The following is a 16,746-nucleotide window of genomic DNA, read 5'->3' as shown; positions in this document are numbered from 1 at the left end:
ATTGTTCAATTACAAATTTAGTTCTTAAATTTTTAGATTTATATCTACGTAGTTTCTAACTCTTAAAAGTGTTTAATCAGTACCTGGACTTTTAATTGTGTTAAATAGGTCACTGAATTTTAAAAACTATCTAATAGATCCTTGAATTTTAAAAAATATACAAATTCAGAGTAAATATGAAATTCAATGAGAGTAAAAGTGAAACATTTTAAAACTTGAAGATCAAATAGAAACTAAACTCCTAAATTAAAAGAGTAAAAATGTAACATTGTGAAATTGAAGAATCAAACCGAAATTAAATCTCTGTAATGATTTGAAATTTAATGGCCAAATTATAATTGAACTCAAAGCTATCAAAAAATTTATTTTTTCCTTTTTCTTTTTGGTTATTGGTTCTCTTGGTTTAAATGGATTTTAGATAGGTATTGAATCTTTTTTTTTTTTTTTTTTTTTTTTCTGTGAGTATTTGAGTTAACTGATATATATCTTGACTAATTTCACGGGACAACCTCCTTGCCCCTACTGAAGGGATCGAATCCTAACGAAAGCGTGTGATCGCGTTTTTTGATTACTTGAAAGAATTAAAAATACAAAAAACTAGAAGAAAAGATTGAGCACAATACCTTTATCAATCCACAACTGTAGCAAAATCTTCTCCTCGAATCGATAGTCTCCTCCTAAAAATCTTCCTTTTTCCATTAGATCTTTCTTACTATGACTCTAACAAAGATCTAGCTTGTGGGAACCACTCTTGAAAGATGAGAGGGAATGAGGAAGAAGAATTTCTAGACAACAACTATTCTCTAAAAATTGGGAGAATTTTCTTGGAGAGAAATCTCTGTAAAATGGCTATAGAAATTATGTAGTAGAGTCTGTTCCATAAAGTCTCGCTAGGATCTTATTTACAAAACTCTACAAGGTTACTCCTAATCCTATTAGGATAACCCCTTTGCAAAGATTTTAAATTAAATAGTTAATAATATCCAATATTAATAAATATTTATCCAATTAATATCTCATATTAAAAGGTTTTAAATATTTAAACCATATTTAAATGTTTATTCTCTACATAATATTTTTAATTTGAATTTCATCCAAATTAAATAATTATTTATTTGAATTATATTCAAATAAATTAATCCTCTAATTATTTATTTAATTTGAATCTATTCAAATTAAATAATTTATTTATTTACTTTGATCTCATCCAAATAAATTATGATACTCCATATTATACAATTATAATTTGAATCGCATTCAAATCATGTACTAGTTGTATTCAATACAATTAATATTTTTCCTCTAGTACCTCATTTTCTTTCAAACATATTTGATCCTTATTGGTATGTGGAGAGCTAGTAAGGGAGCCTTATAGACCTACATATTCCAATGATCTACGATTAATTAATTATACTTTTAATTAAATTAACCTTTATTAATTAACCACAAGTCAAACTATCATAAACTCATAGTTGAACTCTTATGCACGGTAGAAACAACTTTTGTCCATGGATATGATCAATATAAGCAAGTTGGTCCTTCACGAGTTGTACGTAATTACAGCTGGATCAAATGTTTGTTTTACATTATGTAACTACCTTTTTTCCTTAAGTACTACTGATTCCTCTAATGAACAATTTATTCATAGTCCAACCAAAAACTAAGTTTCTTTCAGGCTAGTGAGAGGGTGGGGCCCTTAGTTCAAGATCCGAAACTAGCACTTAAAAGAACTACTCATCTATTTACCCTATACGGGAAGGAGTGAATTTCATCTAGTGAAGTTATGCTCAATTTCATCTTATGAAGTTATGCTCCCAACTTCCCATTTAGTTAAATCTCCAAAATGGTAAGTTTATTAAATTGACAACTTAGGCCACTCTCACCTGTATAAATCAAAAGAATGGCCTCACAACCAAGAGCTCATAAATCACTTAGGATTATGATCAAGTTGCACATGATCATCCTATGAAATATTAATCTCATCAATTAATGGATTTACAAAGAGAGATTAAATATTCCGTGGTCTGATCTTATATAAACTCTTTGTAGAGGATACCTCCATTCACATGTCTCCATACATCTTCATAGGGTCATTAGGATCAGGCATCCAACCTTATCCATATATTATAGACCTTTAGGTTGTTTCTTAAACATGATCCACTTGTATGTCAACTACATACCTACATGCAATAACCTTGAATTTTTTGGTTAATAGATAAATTAATATTACATAATAAAATTAAATTATTCCACAAATTAATTACGAGACTTTATGATACAAATTTCAACACCTACAACATTTGAGTGTTAAGAAAACTCATAAGATATTAAATCTTAGGTCGGTGAACACCATAGATTACTCATGACCTCTTCGCCTTTTATCAAGTCCATGTTCCTTTTTGAAATTTCAGAGCTATATTTAAGTTTTTTTTTTAAAAAAAAAATTAAATTAAATTAAGCACTTCTGCATCTTAATTTTATAGTTTGATTAGTTTATTTGTGGACAATTCCAAAAATTTAATTCTAAAAACATGATAATCTTGCAAGTTATTCAAGTTTAGAGTTCATTTTGATAAAACAAATAGTTCAAATTGACTCCTAAGTATAAAATTTAGAAAAGGGAAGGTATATTAGATATTAACAACTTTGAATTAATCCAACAACTAATTTTTCTCAAATATGCAAGTGCGTAAATAAACAAACTTTTAACCTCAAAGTAAAATTAATAAATAAATAATAAAGTTAAATTACAAATTTTCGTCAAATCATTTTACAAAATGCTAACGTGGCATTTTATTAGACAAAATTTGGATAAAGTAATTTAATTCAATAGAAAAATAGAATTTGAGGTAGGTAGTCGAATTAAATAAATAAAAAAATCAAAACCAATGTCAAACCAATATAGAAGTTGAAGAAAAATAAAAACCATTAACCCTTTTAGAAATAAATTGGTAGCTCCAAGAAATCAACCAAAATCAAATTTAAGCAGCCCAAATCAACCAATCTTATCTTAATTAAAACAAAAGAAATCTTCTTCTAATTTTATACTTTGGTACATTGAACTCAACCAATAAATATGGTTAATAAGGATTTGATTTTTTTTCTTTAATAATCTTAGCTTGACCTCCTATGGTTAATTTAAATTTCTAATTGGTCCAATTGACTTTGAGACCATGCCACCTCATTTACATTTTATTTATAAGATATATTCACTTCTTTATGATAATTATTAAATTAAAGCAAAAAATGGAATATGAAAAAAAATAGAAAAATTCCATTCAAAAGATATTTTTTTTAAAACAATAAACAAATTTGCTTTAGCAAATCCAACCACCCCATTATGTACCAATACTTCTTCTCCACTCTCTCTTTTTTTTTTTTTTTTTTTTTTTGGGAAATTTTATATTTTGAAGAATCCCAAAATTTTGAAACTCCAAAGAAAATCTACCAATCCTATCCCTAAAATATGTCCTCAAAAAATAATTACAGAGTTTTTTTTTTCTTTTTTTTTTTTTTAATCTCAAGTGCTAATCCCCCAATCATATTTTTCCCTTCTTTCACATACACCACTAATCCCCCAATCATTGCTCACCACTTGTACACTTTGCCACGTCAGCTTCCACTTGCAATGCATTGGTCCCCACCTCCTCTTGGATCAACTCCGGCGCAGCTAGAGAAGGTGCCACCGCCGTGCCGTCCGCCTTCTTCCGTCGCTTAGGGGACCCACTCTCTACCCACGACAACGACGAAATAGGCTCCGGCGATGATCGAGGCGATGACCGCTTCGACGTCACTCTAACCGGATCGGGTTCGCCTGAATTAACTCGAAGTGGGAAATTGAGAAGAGCTTTCGAGCCACGCATCCGATAAGCGGCGCGGTCATAAGCAAGCGCTGCATCCTCCGCCGTCTCAAACGTTCCAAGCCAAACCCGGGCTCCATTTTTCGCCGGGTCTCGAATCTCCGCCGCAAACTTCCCCCACGGCCGCTGCCGAACACCCCGGTAATGCTTCCCTTTAGCCGGAACAACCGCCGGTAACGGCACCGCCGCCGCCGGAATCTTAACTTCCGGCAATATGTTCACCGGCGGGAGAATCTCCGGCTCCGGCTTTACATCGGAGAATCCAAAATTGAAAGTTTCCGACGGGGAAGAGCCGAGCGACGGAACCCAACCGACGCTGACGGCATCACGGAGGACGCCGGCGAGAACCATGTCTTCGGAATCATCCTCTTTGAGAGGCAAATCGCCCCAATTTTCAGTCAAACAAGGGTACAAACTGCCGAAACTGGCGGTCCGGCAGAAAACCGGGGAGGCGGTTCCGGCAAGGGCGAAATTCCCACAACGGTAAGCGTCGGATTCTCCCAATAAATGGCGCCGTATGGTTTCCAGAAGAACAAAATCGGATTCACAGCCATTACTCTGTCCGTACATCATTTTAATTTCAACCAAAAATCAAAATTTTCCCTAAACAGAAATTAAAAATTAAAAAAGGAGAGAGAGAGAGATCAGAATGTGAATGAAATTGAAGATTTGGGGATATGAAAGGTATAAATAGGTAAATGAGATTCATGAACTTGGACTATGTGGGCCATTTTTATAAAATTAAAAAAATAGTGAAATGATTAAATAAATAAATAAGAAAAATAAAATAATAATAATGGGGGTCGTTTTAAAAGTGGGAAGGGGGTTCTTCTAAGAAAGTTCAGAAAAAAATGTGCAAGTTGTTTGTGGGGGAATTTAGTCACGTGTTTAAATTGGTATTTGGATTAGGACATAATTGATGATGTCATCGGTGATCCTCAAGCCATTTGTTCTTTGTCGGTATGTGCGTCACCTCCTTCTTTTTTCCACTTAGGCTTTTAGTTTCGACAAATCACACCATCTACCTTATAATTTCTTATAATTATAGTCTTAAACTTTTAATTTTATCTATCATTTTCTAGTTTGGGATAATTTTACATTTCTTCGCATTTGTGGACATTTTTTTTAAAAAAAAAAAATTAAGTGAAAAAAGAAAATTCACCAAATGAATTGAACTAAAATGTAAAAGTATATTTAAAATTTTATCTTTATCATTGTTTGTTTTTCTAGAACTATAATGATGTGAATATACAGTAGATAACCTAGATTATAATCAATAAAATTTGAAGCTATATTTAGATAATCATATCTCATTGGACATTTTGCAAAGTTCAACCTAGGCTTTGGTTGAGGTAGAACACATTTCCTAAGCACATTTTGAGCTTTAGGATGATGTTTTGGGTCAAAGCATAAGTAGAATATGTCCCATTTGATATTATGTTAGGTTGGCTAACGCCAAATTGGATGGCTAAGGCAATTCTCTCCCTTAGGCACATTTTTGTCTTAAAGTGCTACTTTCAGCTCAAATCTTATAATTTTCTTGATTAGATTGCTTCTGTTCATGTTTTAGGTTGATTTTGTCATTATTTCAAAATCACATATAATAATCTAAAATTTATAAAGAAATTCTACATTAAATTTTCCTCAAATTATTCAAGAACTCATTTGGCCCTACCTAAATAAAAAGATCCATTTGAACCCAATTTATAAAAACAGTACAAACGAAGTGTGAGACTATTTCTTTTGACAAACAAAACAAAAATATTTTGGTTAGTGTCCGTTCTAATTTCCGTCGTCTTGAAATACGTTTTACATAGTTTGGAAATTTTATTGCTAAAAGTTAATCATATTTTTGCTCTATTTAATTTCTTAGCTAGCTTTAAATATATTTTATGTTGAATTTACTTATTTCAACTTTTAAAATGGCGAGAGTTATCCAAGGTAAGACCCAAAACTCACAAATATGTCCAAGCTCATAAAAGTACCATGAGAAAGTGTTGGAACCGCTACCCTCCGTTGGACAAAAGATGACAACAATTAATGGTCAAGAACAACAGTCGTCAAAAAATGGAACTTGCAAAACAAAAACTCGTTACGGACCGAGTCGTGAATCTCACTCTCTTTAAGACGTTTTGCGGCTCTGCCCAAATGTGCAAGAAGTTCTACGGAATTGTCACGACGTCCCCAAGATAAAACAACTCAGAATAAGTAAATCTTTCTCGATTGGAGTTGCATTGTACCCAACCAAAAGACACCCACCCTTCAGGACTAATATGCTTGGAAACCAAAACGTAAAGGAAGTAATAGAGAGAAAAAAATGAGAAATGGAAGCTTCGAAAGATGAGATGAGTGAACTGAGAGAGGCCTGCGCCTTTTATGGGCCTCGCGTAAGACAGGTTGCACAGACCACGTAAGAGGCGGAAGACTCTTTCTTTTATTTAACCATAAAAATAAAATAAAATAATTAAAATAATAGTTAATAAAAATTAATCACACACACTCATCTGGATGGACGGCGACAAAGTGCATGTATGGGATGTCCATCATATCCACATTAGCCTATCTCCTCGCTCTCTCTAAAACATGGGTACCCCTTGGGGCTCAAACCTACAACTCAAGGTCGGACCGTGGGAGTATATAAATGAGGTCTCACTTTCCAATCTTAGCAATGTGGGATTCTTAAACAAGCATTTTTTTTTTCATTTAAAACTTAAATTTTAACTATCAATCTTCCACTTGAAAATTTAAAATCATAAGAAAAGCATTTTTCATTGAGCAATATCAGTCTATACAACACTGTGCATAAGAAAAGGTGTCTTACGACTTGAACCTTTATGTAGTGTAGATTTGAAATATACTAGAGTAACTCTTGGTTTTGAACTCTATCTCTAACAATATCTCACACACAAAATTACTAGGGTTTAGTTCATAAGCCTCTACTTTAAGGCCTAACACGTGTATCCCACTTTAGTGCACACTCTAGAGAGCTTGCCAAAAACTTCATTGAAAACAGCCCCCATTTCCACATTCACATAGGTGAGTCTATCAAGAGCACTCCTGTAGCTAGGTAACCCACTTGACATCAAGTATAGATCTCATCAAGAACTATGTTCTGTTGGGACTGATGCCCTAAAGTCTCGTGTCCTATAGTTTGTAAACAGTATATACGAATACCTGTGATTGTTAATATATACTTCACATCTTGTTGTTTTGCTCGATTATTTGTTTTATTTGCTTTACCACAAACTAATAAACATAAAATCTCTGGTTATCTGTATGTAACTCAAGCATGTATGTGGTGACATACAAGTGGATCATGTCTTGAGTGATAACCAAAATGGTTTGTAGTATATGGATATAGGAGGGAAACCTTATCCTGATAACGCTACGGATGCAACCCGCTTGTTGTGACTTGTCACAGATGGTCTGATCCTGATCATTCGTGTTGGGGATATGCGAGTAGGGGCGTCCTATACAAAGAGTTTGTATAAGACCCGACCACAAAGTGTTAATGTCTCGTTATATAACACCATTCATGACAGAGACTTTACTTCACTATGATGACCATAGGTAACATGACCTCAATCCTGAGTGTGTTGGGAACTCCTGTCATTGAGGGCGGTCCTTTGATTTGTATGGGTGCGAGTGCCAAGTCTCCGATTCAAACCTACCATTTTGGGGATTCGTCTGATTTGGGAGTTGGGAACTCAACTACACAAGATGGAATTCACTCATTCCCTGAGGTAGGGGTAAGTAGATAGATGGCTCCCTTAAGGGCTGATTCCGGGGCTTGAACGATGTGGCGCCACACACCTTCTCTTAGCCCGAGAGGTGTTCACACATAGTTGGACTATGTTGTATTGTTCATTAGAAGAATCAATGGTACTTAAGGAGTGAGATGTAACTACAGGGATAAAACGGTAAATTGGCCCAGCTGTACTTACGAGCATCTGTGAAGGGTTATCGTACTCATAATTGGTTATATCCAATGGACACAAAAATATATCTGTGGTAAGAAGAGTTTAGCTGTTGGTCTTTAGTGGAATCATTGACAGTTAACGGATGGTGAATCTCGTGGCTAAAGAGTTTAGTCAGCTATTCACGTAACGTTGGAGTTTCGAGCCACAGGTCCATTAGGTCACCTGGGTAGCTTGGATAAAGTCAAAAACCAGTGTTTGGGTTAATTTGAAATGTTCAAATTGACAAGAGAAAGTTCAATTATATATGATATAATTGGACTGGTTAATTATATATGATATAATTGGTTAAATGTATGAGATACATTATTATGTAGGAAATTAGATATAAATATGATTTATATTAAATAGAGGGAAAATACTATAGTAGATATATGATATCAAACTATAGGATATAAATATAATATGATTATATTTATTAATTAAATTAATTGATTAATTATTTAATAATTAACCAATTAATTCACGTTTGAACGTGGGAACATGGGGCCGTGAAGCTTAAAGTAACTGGAGGGTTAAAGTTTGAAAATCGTTTTCATTTTGAAGAATTAATTCAGTCGTGCTTTTGATATCCCGCGCCCAAAAAGAATTCGTGAAAGAGCGATCGCGAGAACCTATACAATAGAATCTCATTTGTTTAAACGATCGTTTAGTTCACGCGTTCTTTAAACGATCGTATACCACTTTCCTAAACGATCGTGTGGTTCTACTATACGATAAGCGTCTCCGCTATATGAAAGCAGAATTCTTCTCATGCGCGTTTATTGTCTACACGAAGTCTTTTCCTCTGTCTTCTATCAAACTCACCAGATCCCACTCTTTGTGTTTTTTTATCGAGGATACCCAGATTTCTCTTGTGGTGGTGTTGTTCCCGCGACCTTGTTCGTGTACGTTCGGATCGTGCAGTAACAGTCGAGAGGCTCGCCAGGTGCTGGTAGATCGGTAGGAGTTTTCCGCTGCTGTGGGTTCACACATACGAAGACCGTCTTCCTCTGGTATGAACCTCTTTTTCTATGTTTTATTGTATTCTAAGCATACTGTTGATGAGTTTAATATGAATAACTGTTAGTATGGAATGTATATTGTTTATGTTCCGATCACTGTGAAATCGGAGCGATCTAAGCCCGTTCATGGAACTCTCGGTATGATATCCTTCATGTTCAACCTTCAGGATATCATGCTCAAACTCTAGGTCATAGAAAGGGAACTCTGTGTTCCTTTTAGCATGATTCACTTCTTATCACTTGTGATCAGTTATTACCTATTGAAACTGGGATCTCCAATCTACAGGTTCGGGTTGGATTTTCCTCACAAGTGATTAATCTCTCTATAGGCATGAGTCCCATTCTTTTTTAGGTTTTGAAAACCTTTTCTCTGGCCAGTCCTTTCATCAAATGATCTGCCAAGTTTTCGTCAGTCTGTATATGATCCACTCTAACTACACCAGTAGTGAGGAATTCTCTAATAGTACTGTGCTTATGGCGTGTTTGTCGTCTCTTTCCATTGTAGTAATGGTTCTAAACTTTTGCGATTGTTGCAGTACTATTGTAATGGATCAATATGGCTGGTACTAGCTTCACTTCTTATCACTTGTGATCAGATATTACCCGTTGAACCTGAGATCTACAATCTACAAGTTGGGATTGGGTTTTCCTCACAGGTGATTCATCTCTCTATAGGCATGAGTCCCATTATTTTTGAGGTTTTGAAAACTTTTTCTCTGGCCAGTCCTTTCGTCAAAGGATCTGCTAAGTTTTCATCAGTTCGTATGTGATCCACTTTAACTGTACCAGTAGTGAGAAACTCTCTAATGGTAGTGTGCTTATGACGTATTTGTTGTCTCTTTCCATGTAGTAATGGTTCTAAACTTTTGCGGTTGTTGTAGTACTATCGCAATAGATCGATATGGCTAGTACTGGTTTTTCCCATAGAGAAATCTTTGATAGTAGACTTTTAAGTCAGTCTGCTTCTTCACTAGTTGCTGCTAGTGTTATCATTTTTTACTCCATCGTAGATTGGGTTGAAATGATCTGTTTCTTATACTTTCAAGAGACAACTCCGCCTGCTACATTAAAGATATAGCCATTTGTAGCCTTTGAATCATCCGAAAAGGAGTTTCAGTTAGCATCGTTGAACCCTTCCAGGACAGCGGAAAACTTCTGATAATGTAATCCTAGGTCTTGGGTTTTCTTTAAGTACCTCACAACCCCTTTCTATAACATTCAAATGCTCTATACTAGGTCTGCCTGTAAACCTACAAAGTAATCCTACGACATAAGCTATACTAGGCCTAGTGCAGTCAACAGTATATCTGAGACTGTCTATGATGCTCGCATACTCAGTTTGATTAATATTGGAACCAATGTTCTTGAACAACTTAACACTAGGGTCATCTTCTATAGTTCATAGGACTGGGCTTCTATAGATTTGTCATCCGTCATCTGAAACTTTAAGTCATGGATGACGACATGCTTTTTCCACCCAGCCTCCCCTGTATCGTACTTCTTCTAGAAAGAGTCCCATGCATCTTTTGTTGTCTTCATTATACTGTAATAGTTATACAAATCATCAATCAAACCATTTAAAATAAAATTTTTACACAAGAAATTCTTTTCTTCCCAATCAGCTGCATCTTTTAATTGTTGTTAAGTCGGATCTTCCTTCGAGACAGTTGACTTTTTCGTAGTACAAACGTCAGCAATCTTCTTGATTGTGAGGAAAAATAGCATATTCTGCTTCTATCATTTGAAGTTCACTCTTTCAAATCGGAATGTGCAATTAAAGTCGGAGTTCATAATGTCATTCTAATTCAAAAGGGTCATCACAACAGTGGTAGATGGAAAACGTCTTAAAATTTTTAGAACCGCTACCCTCCGATGGATAAAAGATGACAATAGCGAATGGTCACAAATGGAAGTCATCAAAAAATGAAATCTATAAAACAGAAACTTATTACAGGTTGAGTCATAGATCTTTCTCTTTTTAAGACGTTTCACGACTCTACCCAAATGTGCAAGCAATTCTACGAAATTGCCACGATGTCTCCAGGATAAAATAGTCCAAAATAAATAAATATGTCTCGATCGAAACTACACTGTACCCGACCGAAAAACGCACACCTTTCAGGACTGATATGCTCAGAAACCAAAACGTAAAGGAAGCAATCGAGAGAGAAAAATGAGAAATGGAAGCTATGTAAGAATGAGATGAGTGAACTGAGAGAGGCTTGTACCTTTTATAGGCCTCGAGAGCCAACTGTGATGCATAACTAACAAGGAGAGAAACGCTTGCAGTCATAGAATGTGTGAGGACCATGTGTAAGAGGCGGGATGTTGCGCGGACCACGTAAGAGGCAGAAAACTCTTTCTTTTATTTGATAATAAAAATAAAATAAATGGAAAATTAAAATATTAATTATTTTTAATAAAAAAAATAATCACACTTGCCTGACCGGACGGATGTCGGCACGTGTATGGGATGTTCACCATACCCATATTAGCCTATTTCCTCACTCCCTCTAAACACATGGATACCCGTTGGAGCCCAAACCCTCAACTCAAGGCGGGAATGTATAATAAGGTCTCACTTCCCAATCTTAGCAATGTGGGATTCTCAAACAAGCATTTTTTTTCATTTAAAACTAAATTTTTACTAATAGGAATTATAGGAGAGTGCACGCCCCGAAAGAAAAATATCAATGTCTTGAGGTTTGGGGCGACCAGCTCATTCAGTGAATATATATTAATCGAGAAATAATCTAGTCAAATCCAGACTGGCACCTTGCAACTTTGGGTGCTAGAAACAACCCTAATATCATCACCCTCACACGTAACAAAAGGCGTGTATCAGAGGACAAGCTTATAAATAGACACATTCAATTATCTTAAAGGGGAGATTAAGTAATTTCTAAAGGAGAGACTCGATCTTACTTCTTTTGTGCTTACTGAATTAGCTATTAACTTAAATATCGAAGTGCAGGTAAATTTGATACCAGATCCGTGCAAATCAAGAGTGTGAATGTTTTTTTTTTTCCTTTCTTTGAAAAATATAATATGAATGGTTTTTTTTATTATTATTTGCATAAAGGGTGAATCATTAATTTTATACAATGGAGGGGCCAACATAAATAAGATGGAGTTTTTCCAAAAAAAAAAAAAAAAATGGAAAGATGGAGTTTCATTTATTTTCTAAGGAAAAAAAGATGGAAAAAGACATAAAAATGGCCAAACATTATAGATGCATTTGATCTAAAGACAACTTGTCAATTTGCTTCTCTCTCTCTAAAGTTCACTTGTCTTGTTTGGATAAGTCTTCAACTAAGTTTGGTGGAAAACTTGACCCACATAATATATTAATATTTATTTCTTATAATTGTACATATATATGTGTGTCCCATTCTCATATGTCTTCTTCTAGGGAATTAAAGTGGCATCTTTTCTTTAACAAATTATTATTCAATTATAATTATATTTCTAGTTTCAACAATTTTCCCCTCTTAAGATTACCCAAAAATTGAAAGTGAAACTTCTGTTTTGATAACTATTTAGGGGAGTTTGATAAAGATTTTGTTTTTTAGTTTGTATTTTCACATTAAAAAAAGATTTGAATATTAATCCAATTTCTAAAATGCAAACATTTATTCAGAAAGTATATATTAAAAAATAAAATGTAAAATGAAAGTTTTATTATTTTTTTTTTTTAAAATTTGACTAAGAAATTCAATGCTCAATTGAAAAAATATGAAAATTATTGTAAAAAATGTGGAAAAACAAGCACACGTTTCAAAGTGAAAAAACAAAAAATGAAATGTGATTGATGGGATTTTAATTTTTTAAAATTATGCTTCTTTTCTCATCATTTTTTTCCATAGTTTTCATAGCTATTTTTTTTTTTAAAAAAAAAAGAAAAGAAAAACGGAAAAAAAACACTTTTGATTTTTTGTTTTAGTTTCCTTTTTCTATTATCTATAGTAAGAGATATTAAATATATATATATTTTTAAATTAAGTATGTAATATAGTAAAAATACAAATTTTATTGGATTTTAAAATTGAATAGTTGAGTTGAGACAACTTCAAAAAAATTTTTTTGAGTACATGCCCAACTAACTACGTCATATAGGTAAGAGGTTTGATTTCTCCACCTCATTTACTATTGAACTAAACAAAAAATTAATGAGGTAAATATATAACTTCATACCATCTCGTCCGATATTTTATTATACTTGTTTAGAAGTTTTGACATCATCTATTAATCTTAATACGAATAAGAATACCAATAAGAAGATCTATAATTTAATTTAGACGTAAAGAAAATCAAAATCACAGAAATATCTTAAGAGTGAATAATTGTTGTTGTTGTTGTTTTTTTTTTTTTTTCTCCTACGCTCATTTACTTTTCAGTGTTTTAAATGAAAATTTAAACTATTTTTTGTAGAAATTTTATTCTGCAAAATATATTTGTTTCGACAAATTAATATGTGATATAGTTTTTGATGTTAAACATATAATTTATAAAACAAAAAAATATAAAACTATAAAGACAAAAAAACAGGAAACGAATTTGATTTAAAATTTTGTCCATGTTTTTCACAACACCCTTTGGATGCATTGTTCCCTATTCCATTATAAAAGTTGTTGATAAAAGAAAAGAAATAAAACTTAGTAAATGGCCTACATTCATAAATTTGATCTCTAGATTAAAAAAAATATATGCTATATCCGATGTTTAAAATATTGATATCGAAGAAAATATCGAGGTCTTAATTTTACAAAAATTTTCATAGAAATATCGACAAAATTTTGATTTCGATAAATAGTTCAAGAAAAATTATAGAAAATAAATTTAGATTAGTAAATAAACTTTTTATGATTTTATACAAGTCAACATATCCATTGTTTATATTATACTTTCATTATTAACATTTTGTTGCTCATTGTTTATGTTTCATGAATTTTTCTACGATATAATAGAGATATTGATTCATCACTCATGCTAATATTGAATCCATAGAAATATAAAAACATCGATAGAAATATCAACATATCAACGAAAATTTAATACTGTGGCTGTATCATGAGAAAAGAAAGTTGCTCTTAGTTGATCATTGAAAATATACTAAAGTTTAAATTAAAATGAAAAGAGAAAGAAACACCTAAACTCATCAAAACAATAAAAAGAGGAGTTAAATTTACAAGTTTGGCCTAAATTCATTTCGTATTTAAATTTTCAAAATATCTAATAGGTTTTAAAATTATACTGTACATTTCTAACATATTCAAAATAAAAAAATTAATTGACCTATTACATATAAATTCTAATTTTAAGTCTCATGAAACATTAAACATTAAAAAATTAATTGATATGTGAATTTTAAAAAGGATCAAATAGATAAAAAATACTTACTCATATTAAAATGGAAGTTCAAAATTCTATTAAACAGAAATTAAATAGTTTTCTTTTAAACAAACTTTTTAAATAGTTAACAAACCTTCAAAGAAACTAAAACTTGTAATTTAGTAAAAAATAAAAATACCGAAATTAAATAATTTTGTTTAAAAAATATTTCGATTGGAATTGGGTGGCATATGGGGACCGCCAATAATAATAACTCTTTTCGCCGACATATATATATATATATATATATATATATAGGTATGAGTTGAGTTGAGTTGGGTGGGTATTTATTACCTATGTTTGTTAAGCCCATAAGGAAAACCTATGGGTTTCTCCCTTTTTTACCCACTCAAAACTCTCCTTTTTTTTATCCCCTCAAAACTAGGACCTTTTATATTAATATGGTTGTTTTTAAAACTTATTATATTAGAGAAATATTAAATGTAGAGGTTGAACGTTGAGAACTCGACAAACAAAGAAAAACTTGGAAACAATATGTATCAAGGGTTGTACATAAGTTGAGCGAGATTCTTCTCATGAGCGAGATCCTCATTGTTTTTCACCTCCTCGGATACTTCTCAAAATTTTGATGAATTATGGGTGAAATAGTACTATTATGTAATTTTTTTTATCTAATAATACGTTCATTTCAATGGGTGAAAAACAATGAGGATCTCGCTCATGAGGAGGATCTCGCTAGATCCTTATTGTCTTTCACCTCCTCTGATACTTCTCAAATTTTTGATGAATTATGGGTTAAATAGTATTGTTATGTAATTTTTTTTTATCTAATAATACGTTCATTTCAATGGGTGAAAAACAAAGAGCGAGATCCTCCTCATAAGCGATATCCTCATTGTTTTTCACCTCCTATGATACTTCTCAAATTTTTTATGAATTATGAGTGAAATAGTACTGTTATGTAATTTTTTTTTTATCTAATAATACGTTTATTTCAATTCTTTTTTTTTTCCAGCTTCAATAAGATCATATTCTAGACATTTTGGTGTGTTATTATCAAGCTAGTTTCAGGATTAATTTTAGTATATTTTACTATCGTTTCACAATCAAAATTGATTTTTTTTTTAAAAAAAATTATGTAATTGTAATGAAACGATGGTATTAATATTATAACCAATGTTTAATTTCTGAAAAATATAGTTTTTAACCAGTGACATAAGAATTAAAGAATATTGCATACCAATATTCATACAATCGGTTCACCAAGTTTTGAAAATATGAAAAAATGCATATTTTTTTCTATATACATCGTTTTAACACATCTTTCGGTAAAAATTTGTTATCCTAGGAACTATGAGTATGACAAGTTTAGATTATTATAGGTACATTGGGCCCTTATAACTTTTGCATACTTGAAAACATGTACTTTTTGTGTTTGTAAATATAACTAATATTATAAGTATCGAAAAGAACATATATTTTGGTGGATTTTTTTTGGATATATATACATACAAACATTCAATATATATACAAACATTCAATATCTATAAATACAATATACAATATACCAATTAATTGAGCAGCAATATGAAATATATTTTGTTGATATATTTTACCAATCGAAGAGAATTGAAATTATTACCGTTTTTGAAAAGAATATATGAAAAATAATCTATTATGTTCTACAAATTGAGAAAAAAATTGAGATTGTCCAGTTTATGTCATAAATGATTTGAGAAAATACGTATATATTTGAAAATTAATCAACAATAGCAAAGCATAAAACTAAAAAAATAAAAAACAAACAGAAAAAAATAGAACTAATTTAATTCACAAAAAAACTGCATCAGATCCTCCAACTTAACTCAACTCAACTTTGCACAACAAACACATACGATAATTATCAACTGAACTCAACTGTGCACAACAAACACAAACAATAACTACCAACTCAACTCAACTCTACACAACAAACGCAGACAATTTAATTCTCCAGATAATAATTACCAACTCAACTCAACTCTCTAATTTTATCACATACCAAACACACCCTAAGTAAACTAGTAGATATTTTTCTATCTAAAAGAAGGAAAAAATAACTACTAGATATTTTTTTCTCAATATTTAATTTAGAATGATCGGTCAAAACGGACATAGTACAGTTAACATACGATTATATTATTGATCAAGAAATCTACGATTTAAATTCTACTATCTCTTACTTCCTTTAAAATTATTGATTGCAGCCACGATATTTATTTCAGAGTTTTAGACGCTAAAAATGAAACACTTTAAACTTTAAGGACATATAATCAAAACTCTAACCCAAAATTTTCACCCTTTTTTTTGTTTGTATAATTTAACTTTTTTTTTTTAATGTTAAATAATATAAAATAAATGACTAAATTGAAAAGGTCTCTAAACTTTAAAAACTATCTAATAAGTTTATAAAATTTCAACTTTGTATCTAATAGATTTCTTCAACATTAAAAATGCTAATAAATTTGATTTTATTTTAATAGATCTTTATATGTTAGGAATTTTATATTTAAA

At 31.9% G+C, this 16,746-nt stretch overlaps 1 protein-coding gene across 1 annotated transcript; it reads right to left on the bottom strand.

Moving 5' to 3' along the window:
* Positions 1-3,254: 3,254 nt before the first annotated feature.
* On the bottom strand, positions 3,255-4,688 carry LOC150029836 (ethylene-responsive transcription factor 2-like). The gene has a single exon (XM_090310325.1). It carries the CDS (start codon positions 4,431-4,433, stop codon positions 3,582-3,584), a length of 852 nt encoding a protein of 283 aa, XP_090166451.1. The 5' UTR covers positions 4,434-4,688; the 3' UTR covers positions 3,255-3,581.
* Between the last annotated feature and the right edge of the window lie 12,058 nt (positions 4,689-16,746).

This window comes from Benincasa hispida, unplaced genomic scaffold, assembly GCF_027475165.1.
Source record: "Benincasa hispida cultivar pf3 unplaced genomic scaffold, pf3_genome.v1.1 HicScf890, whole genome shotgun sequence".
NCBI classification, from domain to species: domain Eukaryota; kingdom Viridiplantae; phylum Streptophyta; class Magnoliopsida; order Cucurbitales; family Cucurbitaceae; genus Benincasa; species Benincasa hispida.
The sequence above is the reverse complement of the archived record's forward strand: the minus strand, read 5'-3'. Positions and strand labels throughout refer to the sequence as shown.

What these genes read in the sequence shown, in the direction of transcription:
- LOC150029836 (XM_090310325.1), bottom strand. Translation starts at nt 4,433, where the DNA reads ATGATGTACGGACAGAGTAATGGCTGTGAATCCGATTTTGTTCTTCTG.